The 14,333-nt window shown below is 40.5% G+C and overlaps 4 protein-coding genes across 4 annotated transcripts; all 4 read left to right on the top strand.

The window, feature by feature from the left end:
- Positions 1–6,515: 6,515 nt before the first annotated feature.
- On the top strand, positions 6,516–8,036 carry F5891DRAFT_977514 (uncharacterized protein; the record flags this gene model as incomplete). Its single annotated transcript, XM_041376712.1, has 7 exons — positions 6,516–6,654; positions 6,831–6,893; positions 6,951–7,043; positions 7,113–7,318; positions 7,377–7,595; positions 7,736–7,825; positions 7,881–8,036. 7 exons carry the CDS (start codon positions 6,516–6,518, stop codon positions 8,034–8,036), a joined length of 966 nt encoding a protein of 321 aa, XP_041229578.1.
- Positions 8,037–9,870: 1,834 nt separating this feature from the next.
- Positions 9,871–10,725, top strand: F5891DRAFT_1184947 (uncharacterized protein; the record flags this gene model as incomplete). The annotated part of the gene is made up of 2 exons (XM_041366499.1): positions 9,871–10,137; positions 10,198–10,725. The coding sequence occupies 2 exons, from the start codon at positions 9,871–9,873 to the stop codon at positions 10,723–10,725; spliced, it is 795 nt and encodes a 264-aa protein (XP_041229577.1).
- A 504-nt stretch (positions 10,726–11,229) lies between these two features.
- F5891DRAFT_925630 (uncharacterized protein) lies at positions 11,230–11,505 on the top strand (the record flags this gene model as incomplete). Its single annotated transcript, XM_041373864.1, has 1 exon — positions 11,230–11,505. A coding segment is annotated over one exon (276 nt), but the record flags the coding sequence as incomplete, so codon positions are not given.
- A 982-nt stretch (positions 11,506–12,487) lies between these two features.
- Positions 12,488–12,661, top strand: F5891DRAFT_896432 (uncharacterized protein; the record flags this gene model as incomplete). Its single annotated transcript, XM_041373370.1, has 1 exon — positions 12,488–12,661. A coding segment is annotated over one exon (174 nt), but the record flags the coding sequence as incomplete, so codon positions are not given.
- Positions 12,662–14,333: the final 1,672 nt, after the last annotated feature.

Below are 14,333 nucleotides of genomic sequence, written 5' to 3'. Positions count from 1 at the left end.
ATTTTGATAGACTTTTCCATGAAGTCTGCTACCCTACACCCTCAAAGATCAACTCCTTCTTACACCAGACTGAGTCTCTAGGACTCTTATTCAAGTTTGAAATCATGACACACTCCAATGAATTTGCTGGTCCTGTTTTTGATGCTTGGGTTAACCAGCATTTGTAAGACAAGAAATTCACATTTTCCTGTGCTAATTTGCTTAGAAATCACTCAGAAATTTCCTCTCATCAGGCCTTAGTCTTTTCATATATTGCAGTAGAAAAAAATTGAATTGTGACCTTTTGCATCAACATACATCTCAGTGACTCACAAAGATAGCAAAACAGTAGGCAAGCATGAGAAAAAGAACCTACTAGTGTATTAGCTACTGAGATGCAAACATAAATGGGGTGAGTAGGGCAAAAGTTGAAAGCTAAGACTTTTTGTAGTTCAATGTTTAATGTTCAATGTTTGAGTCCAATGCCCAAGTCCAATGTTCAATGCCCAAGTTTAATGTTTGATGACAGATGTGTGTGAGAAATAATAGCTAAATGAGAAGGGGTGAAAGGAGAAGGAAGGGTGGAGTAGATTAAAACTCAAATAAACCTCTGGATATGAGTATAAATCTGGCTCAAGGAGATTATAGAGGTGGCATAATGATAGGCAAGAGAATATTTAGACAATATGTGGAAGTTAAAAATACAAGTGATAGTGCGGCTAGTAAAGATATGTGTATGGAAGTAGGCTAAACATTATTTCAAGTCAAGTCATTAATGTGTGCAAATGGATGATAAATTCCATAAAGGAGATGAATACAGAATATAAAAGAAACAGCTTTAGAAATATGATCAGTCTAGTATGAATCAAGTAAAATATGCACCAATAGACAAGTAGAGGACATGAATAAGATGGGGGAAAGATGTGCAACAGACCCAAAGCAAAACTAATGCATGTGTGCGAGCTGTGACCATTGACTAATAATGAAATGATCATGCATATGTGTTATAAAGGACCTGAGGGACACTGCAAAAATAGCTTCTATAAGGCCACAAGAACTCCAAGCCTTACATTGAATATTTGGCTCAGACATTGACCTAGGATATTGAACTTGGATATTGGACATTAGATTTGAACATCAGACATTGCACTTATACATTGACCTGGGACTTTGAACATTTGATTTGGACATTAGATAATGCACTCAAACATTGACCTGGGACATTGAACATTGAACTTGGTGTTCATATTCAATGTTCAAGTTCAATTTTTGCATTCAATATCTGAGTGCAATATCCAATGTCACATGACTTAGTTATGAGAGTCACCAGCAGACAAAATTCCCAGTGATTTCAATTCAGGCTTTCAAAGTTCTGTTTCACTTTTAAATGTGAGTAATTTATGTTTGGGTGCTAATTCTCACTTTATCAAGACTAATTTTCATGTTAAGTTTCAATTTGTGATGTTAATTTCACTTATTTGATTTCATATTTTGGTTTCAATTTCACTTTTTTTTTCAAAACTCCAATTGATGTTGTCATTCTAGCAAGTTCATTTAGGCTGTTCATTTCTTTTTATTTCTTTCATTTTCTGTCCCTTTGGGCTCTGCTTGGTAGCATGATGACTGTTATAGTAACCCCATCATTTTCCCATCATCACTTGCAGGACTACATATGTATAATATTTCTTGATTCCTGTCTTGCTTCTAGTGTACCTCATATTAACCATAAGGATAACCTTATAGACTGGTCTGTGCACTTCTCTCTACATATATAAACAACCCCAGCTACCTTTTCTTAACGTGAATCTATTCAGTTTATACCTGATACTACCTTGGACCTGAGGGTGCCTACTGATCTAGCTCTTTGTGAAGAGACTAGTTGATATATAATCATGTCACTAGAGTTCTACCTCTAGTCATTGTTACCTGATACTGTACTCTTGATCTCTTTTATTGGAGCTGTTATAGAAGACTCTATCTGAGTTCATAATAATGGCAAGCACTGATGTAGCTGATGAGGCTCCTAGCTATGGCCCTTTTTGGATGGATCTATGTGAGATCTGGGTGCACCTGTGTTTTTACTATGAATCTAAGTCTTTAGCAATTTTGATGATGTTTCCTCTTCTCTGAGCCTTAAGCCTGGTCCAGAAATCCTTTAGGGTCAATTAGTAGCTATGTTTTGTAAGACCTAACACATTGTTCTGAATTATTATTAGAATTGTTATATCCACATGAGACCTATCATGCAATTATCTCCAGATGTCCAAATCTAATCCACTTCTCTTTTCATTCTCCACCTCCACCTCTGGTAGTCTTCTGCTGTTTATTTTTACTTTAAACTTCATTCAGATTAGTTTTACCTCCTGTTTCTGAATGTCCACTGGAATTCCTATGCATCCAGAATCTAAACTTCCAGACTTTGTTCTTTAGCCCTTAGAAGTTAAGGGTACATACTTGGGTAGAGGGCACAGTACACGAACTGAAGCCAAGCCTTTTAAATTCAATCTTTGAGCATATTCTTAATAGTGCCCTGTTGCTACTAGGGGTGAAATTGGTGCAGGTGCATATCATATCATGTCTGCCATGCTAACCAATGTTCAATGCTTTCATTATGAATGCTGATATCATCAGTACCATCTTTCACTCTTTTTGGTCTGTTCTTTACCATGGACTTTCAAAATTTCACCATCTATGGTTCCAAGGCTTGAATCAACAAGTTAATTGAGTCTTGCTTGTACTATCTCCAGCCTAGTATTGCAAAACTTATGATCTATGCAGGTGAGAATTTTTGCAACTCTGTGCTCAAACACTATTTTATACCAGCTTCTCTCTGGTGATGTAGCCTCAACATATTTCTGTATTTTTTGCATAACCATATAGTATGTGCTGAATTTTAACTTTGCATGCACATTCTGAGCAGTGTTTTACTGCTGCAAGCACTTCTCATCCATTTTTCATGAGATAAAAAATACAAACAGTAAGCTATCAATCAATCATCCTCTAGAATTATTATGCAAAGGAAATGAGTAAAATATGAGTGTGCTATGTTACATTGTGATTTGTAACTCTGAGCCATTTTGCAATACTGGGTTAGAGATAGTAGTATTATAGAAGTAAGGGCATCTGAAGGGAGAGTCTACAGCACAATGGAAATAAATAAAATATGTGTGCTGATCTAGCTGTCATTGATAGCAACCTTAATAAGGTCTTAAATTCAGGTGTTGTAGGTGAGGAATATGTAGTAATGGAAAGTAGGTAGTGTGAGATATACAGATAATCTTCTGTATGTAAGCTAATGTTGGCCCAAGGGGATTGTTACTAAGGAGGTTCCTCTATATATATAAATAGAAAAAAAAAACACTAAACTGGGTGCTTAGTCAAGTCTGATAAGGTGTGCAATGATGTATAAAGCACAGAAAAGTGAAAGTGTTATGACATGCTACTATATGATCAGATGTAACAGTGTACATTGAGCGAATATAAAGTGTACATGCAGATAGTTAGTGCACAGCAATTCTACATAAGTTGAAAGATAATAAGAAGAAATCCTGTTAAGAATATAATGATTAGCACTGATGTATGTGCAGGTGCTTAGTGTTAGTTGATAGTTATGATGGAAACTTAGACTTAGAGTCTAATGATAATGTGAGATAATGGTGGTCCCTTCTTAAGAGAGAAAAAAATACATGAAACTATGTAAGTAAAGCTAAGTGTTGTCAAGCACTAAAGCAAACTAGAAATTGAAGTAAATATATGATAATATGTAATATGAGGGTCCATGACATATAGATACAGAATATGTGTGCATAGTGCCAGAGACATTATCAGGATTAACAGGAATAGAATAGGAATATATACTAATAAACCAAATGAACATGGAATGGATGGATAAAGGATGAGCAGGATGTGTGTGAGTGCCCAATGGAGCACTAGGTGCATGGAAATGAGATATGAGTTGCACTGTATTTAGAAAGTGATTAGAGCATCAGAGGATTAAACCTCTATAAAGCTATAGAAATGTAAGTCTCTAAAGTGTTCTACTATATCTTATGTCAGGAGTATCTACAATCAATGAGGATGACATAGAGAACCTGGGACCCTTCAAGTAAGAGGCACATGTTCCTACTGTTAATGGTTGGTATAATTTTCAACAGACCTTTTGCACTATATATCTGGATGGATGTGATATTGAGCTTGGCTGTGATTGGCTTCTGTTTGTGAATGTAAGATTTTAATGAGTCTCAATTTATTTGGCCTTCAGAGATGGATCTTACACAGCTTTCTGCTAGTCATACTTAAAATGTTCAGCCTAGAGGCACATATGTTCTTCCTGTCATATCCCATATTCTGGACCTACGTCCAACAATGTTCCCACACTTCATCCAGACCTCTGGACCCCTGTATCTCTATACATCAGATCTTCATACCTCTGCAGCTAGTCTGTATCATTCGCCCTTTGTCCCATTGCCCTAATATCATATCTCATATATCCACATATCTCGTCTGGACCATATCTAATCTGATGTATAGATCTGTTTCCTATCTGATATATGATAAGCTTCTTAATTCAATTCCTGTTCATATAATGTTAACACAGCCTATTCGGTATTCCTTATTCCTGGTATCTCAGTTATACTTACTACCGGTATGCTTACTGATCCATTAACCTATGCTTCGTACATAGCCTCTGACCTTTGATTATTGATCTTTCCGATAGTCACTTAGTATATAAACTCTTGTATATGTCTTGTAGTCCCTCAGTCTGAATATCATATTAGTCCTCGCACTAGATCTCACACTAAATCCTCATATCAGTTCTAGTCCTCTGACTTAATCAATATCCATCTCGGGCCTAGGGAGAAAATCCCTAGGCTAGAGCTCCGCTCCTCCACTCCTCCACTCCTTGCTCATCCAATCTGATCCTCCAAGTTTCTGGAAGTTCATCCAGATCTTTCCCATGGTCCTCCAGACCTATTCTGCTTCAGACTTTGTCCTTGCAGTCTTTCCTCTATTTGCTTCTACTCAGGACAAGTCCCGAGTAGCCATTATACATATCCATATCAGGATGAAACCTCATTATAATTTCCAGAAGTTCCTCCGGAACTTTCCCGCACTCATCCAGAAGTTACTTGCACCTATCCAAAAAGTCCTTCTGAAGTTTCCTGCATCTTTGGATGTCCTTGGACTTTCTTCGGGCATCAATCTGAAATTAAGGGCACATACTCAGGTAAGGGGCACAGTGCACAAGCTGAAGCCAAGCTCCTCAGAATCAGTCCTACCCTTTGTACACAGTCTTAACACTTCCAAATAATTTTAATACAGTTGAATGATCTTTTACTGGCAATCTACTCAGATAAAATCATGTTTAACTATCCAAGCAGGTTGTTCTATTGTTACCTAAGTGAATTTATCTTCATCAAATCACAATGATCATGTAGATAACTTTCTGATGGCTATGAAATACTATAAAAACTAGCTCTGAGTACATTAGCAACTACTCATGGACTTTCAGTATATGAAAATTTGTCCATTGAAGAACTTCAAGAGATTGTTTCTTATCATGTTAGCACTAGACTGTTCTTCTTCTTTGTCACAAGCATTTAAAGAGTGTGATTTATGGTATCAACAATTAAACACACATTGTGAAGATGAAGAAGAGGTGCTTTCTGACAGAATCACATTTTTGACAGCTGTGTAGACTAATACAAAATAATGTCCTTTGGAATGACTATTGAAAGTTTATAATAACTTTTATGACTTGACAAAGCAACCATAGCAGGCTCTGCTACAAGCAGCCTTTCATGTTATACTGGCATGCTATGACATATTGTGTATTGTCTTGCTGATCACAGCCTTCCAGATCATTCTTTGTCATAACTTGCAGATTTGCTGGCTAAGGACAGATATGGTTACAAATGTGCAAAACTTCCTTTCTACTAATAAGCTACTAATGAATGGTGAGTATTCTGTTTGCTCTCCTTACTGACAAGACATTTACTACACATGTGGAACTAGTCCTTTAGAGATGTTTGTGTCAAGTTTAACTTGAATGCCATCAACTCAAAAGGCAAGTATACCCTCACAACATCTCACTCACCAAAAAACAACTTATTCACTCAGCTCCAATTGACACTTGCTCCCTCAATTGATTGCACATATAGGTTGACTGTCTAAGCAGTGTATGATTATTTAGTTCACTTCAATAGTATATATTGTGCTATTCACCACTCTTTAGATACCCATACCCACATTTTCAACTGATTAGCTTAGGATTAAGAAATGTGATCCACAGGCTTTTCTGAGACCTTTCTTATACTTGTATATATGTCCTAAATATGAAACTGAGATCCATGCATCTCTTGTCGGAAATTTCCTACCGCCATTGCAATGGTGTGACATTGCAATTGCCATTGAGATGTTGTTTCCACAACATCACATGATATTCCAATCTGTTAGAATGTCTATATACCTGTTTATATCACTATCAAATTCTTGTATCTACATATTATTATTACTTTTGGACTGTACACACCTTCATGCCACCTGAATGGACCTCAATTTGCAACACTTGCAGCCAGAAATTCAAGAGCTATGGACTTGTTGCCTACCAGAAGGCCTGCAAGAGGGATGCCTTATGGATGCAGGAAGATCATGAGAGACAGAATGCTCAAGCAGGTGAGTACATTCAACTAGGTCTACTATATGGTCTGTGCATAACTCCTCTTGACAGCTCAAGCTAACCCTGAGCTGCTGAACCTTCAATACTGTCCAGTTTGATTATTACAACAGCCAGGTGCATCCCTAGGTTTGATTTGATTTAATGGATCCGTATTTTATTTAATGATTTCTAGGCTCTAATACAGCTCCTGCTATGCATGAATTTACTTATGACCCGTATGTAAATCCTGATGAAGGTATGTTTATATTTCTATCGTCAATACTAGACCTGGCCATTCATTCATTGCATGTAGGTCTACCATTCACAGTGCCGCAAGAGGCACCAGATGATCATGTCCTGCCACCTGCATTCCAGCAGGATGACATCAGGACAGAGCATCATCCATGTAGCGGCATCCCTATGAAAACTGATCGCTTTGCTGATTTTTGTTGCCATACTGCCACTCACTCACAAGTACCTGAAAATACTATTCCCTGGGAACCGTTTGCCTCACACATTGACTCCAATTTTGCTGAATTGATTCTGAAAGCCAAACTTACGAAACTGCAAATGAATGAGCTTATTGGTCTCATCCGTTGCACTGTACTTGAAAAATTCTCAGTTACTAACTATGACAGCATTTGTAAGATGTGGGATGTAGCATCTCCCTGTCATGCAAATGTAAGTCTGCTAAGTATTGGCTTGCTATACCTTGCTAACGATTAATTTTCAAGTGTAGTTCAAAAAGAAAGTGATTTCGGTCCCACATAGGGACCAGGAGCACAATTTTAATGTTTGGTATAGGCTGCTCTGGGACTGGGCCTGTGACCTGTTGAAAGATCCTTGCCTTGGTCTGCATTTCATGTTTGATGCTCAGTGGTTGTACAAGTACGATGGACAAGACTTTGTGCATTTTTTTGATGAGCCATGGGTGGCCAATGCCTTCTGGGATAGTCAAGTATGTATGTGCTACTAAATTTGAATGATCTAACAATGTAAATGTGTGTTTTGTAGTCATCCTTGCTGAAGGATGAAGGAAAACCCTTCACTTTTATCATATATGCCAACAAGGCATAACTTTCCTTGTTTGGTCATCAGAAAGCATATCCTGTCATTGCAAATTCACCTGTCAGAATATGCAATGGTGAGGGTTTTGGTGGTGGTCGCCTCATAGGCTGGCTTCCAATTGTAATGAATTATTCAATTTGTCATTAGCTTCTATGCTTATAACTGACTCTTGCAGGTTGAAGAAGAGAGACAATATTCTAGAACTCAGTCCTTCGTCAATTTCAAGAATGTCGTCTGGCATGAATCATTTAAGTGCCTTCTCAAATCACTCACACTACTCTCGAAAACTGGTTTTTGCATCAAGTGTTGGGATGGTATCAGTGCAGACTAAACAAAACTGATGCATCATGTTTCTCTTTGCCTGATCCAGCTGGTTCAGGGGGTTACTGATGTTCATGCATTCATGAAGCATGGGTGACCACTGAATGCATTTTCTCAATCAGTGTTTTTTGGATGTTGGGTGGAGGAAAATGTGAAAATGCCTGCAGTGTTGCTCAACAATGTGTGCACATTCCTAGTTCAATAGCATATCTATCACATAGAAGCATGTGTAGATATAAATTCCCTTCAAGTTGTCAACTTAGACATCAATAAGCTCACAAATAAATGAATGTACTACATTTCATCCCCAACTATGGCTCCTTTTGGTCTAGAAATTTAACTGATTCTAACATATTAGTGATTAAGTAGGCAGGAAAGCAGACATTATAAATATGATTTTTTTGATGAGGATAAGCAGGAAGAAAGTTATTGCTGGTGACATACCAGAGAAATAGTCAAGCTCATAATAGTGGATTATCATCTCTATATCCTCCTCAAACAAATTGGACCCATCATTAAGAGTCAGTATTCTACTACCTCAAATGTACTACTCCAGATGAAGTTTAAAATGAGCAATGATGTCATTGCTACTGCTAATTGGGGTGATATATATAGCAAGAAGACATATCACCTTTAGATATGAAAAAATTCTACCATCAAAGATGCCTCTGATAATTAAAGAAAGTATATCTTGAGTACTGATAGGCAATAATATCATCATCACATGGTGGTAGAGATGTCATATCAGGTACCCAGTACCTATCATAGGTACATTACCAATATCCAGAGTCTTTAGTGATGATTCCAGAAGGAACAAAGTACACCATAGTCAACTCCATCACCACTATATAAGAATAAGTCAGTTATATTAATCAAGGACCTACCAGGTTAACCTACATTGAGACATCAAATTACCCTATAATGATACTTGTTGGTGTCAGCCCAATAATTGTGAGACCCATCTACTACATATTAGACCTCAAAGCATCTTTAGGCTAGTAAGACCAGCTCTTAATATTGTTGATGAATGCTTGTGCCGCTAGTGATACAGTATAAGCATTGATAGTAATTATTACCTAGGAGGGATCTCATATGTAGATATCAGGCAACTGCCAGCCTTTCTCTTCAAGCACTTACAATAGCAATGGAAAATAAATGATGTGGCTGCAAATTCATTGAGAAATATAATATGGGAGCAAGTTCTATGTCAATTAAAGTAAAAGTTGGGGTATCAAGTGATATTATCTGGGGTGCATGTAGTGGAGATAAGAAAATACCCTGTTAATAGGAGAGGAGAGAGAGAGAGAGACTGAGATACGCCAGACACTGATGCAATCAAAGGAAACAGAGCAAATAATTCTATGTCAATGTAAATGAAGTCCATCTCAGAATCTGCTGATACTAATAGCTCCTTAAAGATGCAGAAGTAAATGAAGAGTCCAGTGGTAAGAAGAGATATAACACATTTGGTGGGCAATTTTTACACAGTGTACATTCTAATATATATAAGCACGGAACATCTGATCCCGTGGAACCAATTCACGTCTACCCCACGTGCGCGCTCCAGCTGTACCTTTGAATTTCATGTCTGTGCTCGTGCTGAGTTCTTCTTGTTGTGTAAATCGGTCTGGCACCATGTGCGCGCGCCACTTGCCAACACATGCTGAGTATCAACAACCACTTTTGAGCGTGCAATGTCGTTGACACTTTTGCACGCTGCATGCAACAGACTCTGAGGATGAAAAGACTCCACGGGCGCGCTCCAACTCGATCTCTTTTTGAATCTCAGACGGCAGTGATCTCTCTCCTAACTCTCCTCCTAATAGGCCTAATTACTTACCATCATGGCGTCTGTGTGCTCATTTCATGGCATCATTGGCATTCAAAATGCTGTTCCCTACGCATTGGAGGCCAGGAAACACTTTTGGAAAATGGATGGATTTGTGCCTCTCTCTCTTGACATAGAGGATGATCTTGCAGATCTCGCTGTGTCTGTCTTCATCTTCGGTGGAACCACTGCGCCACCTGAAGATGGAATTTACTTCATCAACGCTCGCGTAATTACCAGCACAATAGATGAACATGTCTCTCTCGAGCTTTACTGTGTGGATGTACGTCGTTCTCTATGTTTGTACCTTTCTTTCCTAATACAAATCCTTCCTTACATTCAGGAGATGCAACCAACTGACAGTGGAAGGACTCTTCCTACCATCATTGTCGTCGGCAAGGTTTCAAGAGGCTCTTCTGAACTTGTTGAGAGCAGTAGGAACTGGTGTCTTTGTGAGGCGAGGATGATCCTCAGGATAGAAGCAGCGGATGCGCGCGAGTTGTTGTGGCATGATACCGTACTGCATGATGTCCATGTCGAAAGCACGACTGAGAAACATATCATTGTTCAAGGCTGTATCTCTGAGCTCCTTCACAACCGCTGCGTCGTGCGTGTTCACGATATCACTCTTGGACCTTCCAGTGGTGTCATCGAGAAGCGCAGACACGCAGATGCAGTTCCTCCTGCCAAGTTAAAAAGCTTCAATTGGAGCGGAGGTGGAAAGGGTAAGGGGAAGCGAGCATCTCATACTGATTCAGATGTTGATTTAGATCTATCACCTCGGCACAATGACAAAGCTCACAAGCTTGATGCTTCGGAGGACATAGGCGAGGGACCAAGCAAGAAAAAGTTTTGTCTTCCAAATCAGTGAAAAAGGGGTTGCCGGGTGAAGAGATTGAACCAGCATCATCATCCAAAGTGGCTTAATCTGTTTGTTTGTTCTGTTGTCTGCTTACTCCTAACTGTCCATGTATTTTTGATTACTTCGAATTAACTGCGCCGTGTTTGGTTGATGTTTATTTCCTCCTGATGCCTGTGAATCGTCAGTGTCATCAACAGTTAAAATGTGCTGCCTGCACAGATCCTCAGTATCTTCAGAATGAAAACAAGATTCGTCGCATGCATTATCAACAGCACAGTGCTCTGCGATGTCAGCTAACCGGTGAGATAGTGATTGTTTGCTATTTCACTCATGTATTAATGCAATTTGCAACCAGCCAATCTATCACCTCTATCATCTTTGTCTCCATCCCCTGCATCAGAACAAGGATGTACTCCTGCTCACGTGGCTCCTCAACAGGAGCGTGTGCCGTGGTGGGTTTCGCTTCGACAACACCCTCCACCTCCAATTGATCCGCCAACGTGGAACCGCCGGTGTCCACATTGCCATGTGCTTCTGTTGTCCACTGAATCTGACTCGTTCTGCTATGGAAATGGCGCGCAGGCTCTACCTCCTTTACACCCACTGCCTGTTCACATGCGGATGCTGCTGAATGAGAACATACGCCTGAAACACATCATAGAATTCTGTCATGTAGTGAACAATTTCTTCTCTTTTGCAGGCATCGGCGTAAGCGGCGGTTTCCAGCACTTTAACTCTGGTCCGACTATCGGACCTCCAGCAGTAGCCATCACTGGACGAACTTATCATTTGGTCCGTGATACAGAATATGAAGATCACTCCATTCACTGGTTTCTCTACGACGAACACATGCGACAGCAAAAAGCTCTTGAATTCGGAGTCCATGCTACAGTCATTCAATCTATTACTGATGATCTCAACGACGTGAATCCCTATGTCCATCATCTGCGTCAATTTCGCCCTCGCTCAAGAAAGAAAAGGCAGCTGGAGTTAAAGGACTTCTCATCCAATGGGAAGTTTGCAGCTGTCATGCACGCATCTAATTCGACAGACATCAATCCATGGTCAGTTGTCATTCGTTGGAAGGGTCACAGACAGCCCGAGTTCCTCAACATCTTATCACGGGGATTCCCTCATGCGCACATCATCATCAAGGTATGTTGTAAGCTCGGTTTAAACCAACACTTTCTGACAGCAGACAGGTGCACCCAGAAATTCCTTTTGACCAGCTTGATACCATTGTAGCCTCCTGCTGCACAAACCAGCATCATCCTTTCAAGACCTACAAACTGTGAATGGTCAGGTCTTCAACACTTTCCACGAAGCTGCAAACCACCTAGGTTTATTCAAGAATAACAGAGAAGGCTTGCTCACGCTACAAGAAGCTGTGGACTGTCTACGAACGCCTGCACAACTTTGTTTTCTATTCGCACAAGTCTTACTCGAAGGTTATCCCGCAACGTCATTATGGGAGCAGTTCAAGCACAATCTGTCAATTGATCACATTCTGCATGTCGGAGATGACACAAACAGTTACAGACACACACTGCACCAAATCGAGGACATTCTCGCGCACAGCAGAAGACACCTTCAAGACTTCGGGATGTGCATTCCTGACAAGCGCACGGCTGAATTGATCAGTGAAGATAGATTTCTAGCATCCAACCATGCTGCATTTGAAGCACAACGGGACAACATGTGTGAGATGTTGAACGAGGAACAGCGTTACGTTTTTGATGCTATTTGCAATGGCATACAATCCCGATGACACCGCATGTTCTTTGTGGAGGGTCAACCAGGAAGAGGCAAAATGTACATGGTCAATGCGCTGGCATCGACACTCCGGGCTTCTGGACACATCATTCTGATTGTGGGAAGCAGCGCACTCTGCACAACAGCTTACAAGCGCGGTCGTACTGCTCATTATATGTTCAGAATTCCCGTGACCGACAACAACGTCGACCTTCATTCAACAATACATCCGGCTTGGGAGACTTTCGTCAAGTAGCTCCCGTCGTCAGTGGTGCAGGAGAGTTGGCTTCTCTGGCTGCGTCCGTGAAATCATCTCCTCTATGGAAGTTCATGCACATCTTCACTCTCAACACACCTGTACGTACATTTGGAGACCCACAGTACACCAAATTCGTGGACACGTTAGGAGAGGACTGGTCTGGGCAACGTCAAGGTCTCCATCTCATCAATCAAATCGGGAGCATCACTGATGCTGTAGACTTTCTCTTTCCCCCGCACGTTCTACTGGATCCAATGACGTGCATTCAACGAGCATTCCTTTCTCCTTGCAATATATTGGTAGACAAATTCAATGACATCATGCTTGAAGCGCTGCCTGGAGATTTCGGTGAGCACCTATCATGTCCAACGATGCCAGAGACTGATGAATGAACAATGCAGAATCTTATTTCAGCTCAGACTATCTCAAAGAAGCGGACCAGGTGCCTCCAGATGCACCAGAACAGACACCGGAATACTTAGCAATGTTGACTCACACAAACACGCCTCCGCACTGCCTCGATCTCAAGGTAGATGTGGTGTGCGTGATACAACGAAACATGTCGGTCGAGAATGGATTAGTGCGAAACGCGTGTGTGCACATCACCGCGCTTCATCGCAGATTCGTCGAAGTCGAAGTCCCTCAGACTGGTGAGACGCATTGCTTGCCTCGCATCACATTCTCTTTCAAGCCTCCACGTAGCACCTGGACGGTCAACCGAAAACAATTTCCTCTCAGACCGGCCTACGCGACCACGTTCAACAGATGTCAAGGTCTGACATTGCAGAAAGCAGTACTAGACCTGCGCACGGACTCCTTCGCACACGGACAACTGTACACGGCGTTGTCGAGAGTGAGATGTCGTCAAGACATTCACGCGCTATTTGGAGAGACTGAGGATGAAAAGACGACGGTGAACGTAGTGTATAAGCATCTGTTACTATGATTTAGGTTGAACTACGTCCAAAGGCGATCGGAGCGCTTGTATTATGATAAACTAGTTCTCTGACAACACTGAGTTCTGCCAAGTTCTGTCATCTGCCGGCACAACCAGTTTTGCTCACAATGCTAGATCACTCGGTGTAAGACTTAAAGTCTCTACAGCCTCATAGAGGCCATTTTTGTATCATCTCTTAGGTCTTTGCATAGTGCATGCTATCTCTAGTGTAGCACACAACTATTTTGTCATTGGTCAATGATTGTGACTCTCACATGTACTTTGGCTCATGTCAGCTTTTCTTTAGGTCCATTGTACATCCTCTGTCTGTCCTATCTATGTCCTTTACTGGTTCATTGGTGTATATATTACTTATATCATGCTAGGCTGACAATATCTTTGAAGTTATCTCATTTATGTTGATTGAGTTTGGTGATGCCAGTGTACAATCAAGCTCAGTGGTGCCGGTATAGGCTCGAGTTTGGCGGTATATAATCAAACTCATGGTACCATAGGATGTAACAGGATCAAGTTCAGCCATAGAATCAAGTTTTTGGCCATGGAATCGAAGTTGGTTGCAGGGATCGAATCCAAATATGAGATCAAGTTCAGCCATATCATCAAAGACCAGTCATCCTTAGACAGAAACATAGACCACAACATGACATC

The sequence above is a fragment of the Suillus fuscotomentosus genome, assembly GCF_016647785.1.
Source record: "Suillus fuscotomentosus strain FC203 chromosome Unknown F5891scaffold_11, whole genome shotgun sequence".
In the NCBI taxonomy this organism is placed as follows: domain Eukaryota; kingdom Fungi; phylum Basidiomycota; class Agaricomycetes; order Boletales; family Suillaceae; genus Suillus; species Suillus fuscotomentosus.
The sequence above is the reverse complement of the archived record's forward strand: the minus strand, read 5'-3'. Positions and strand labels throughout refer to the sequence as shown.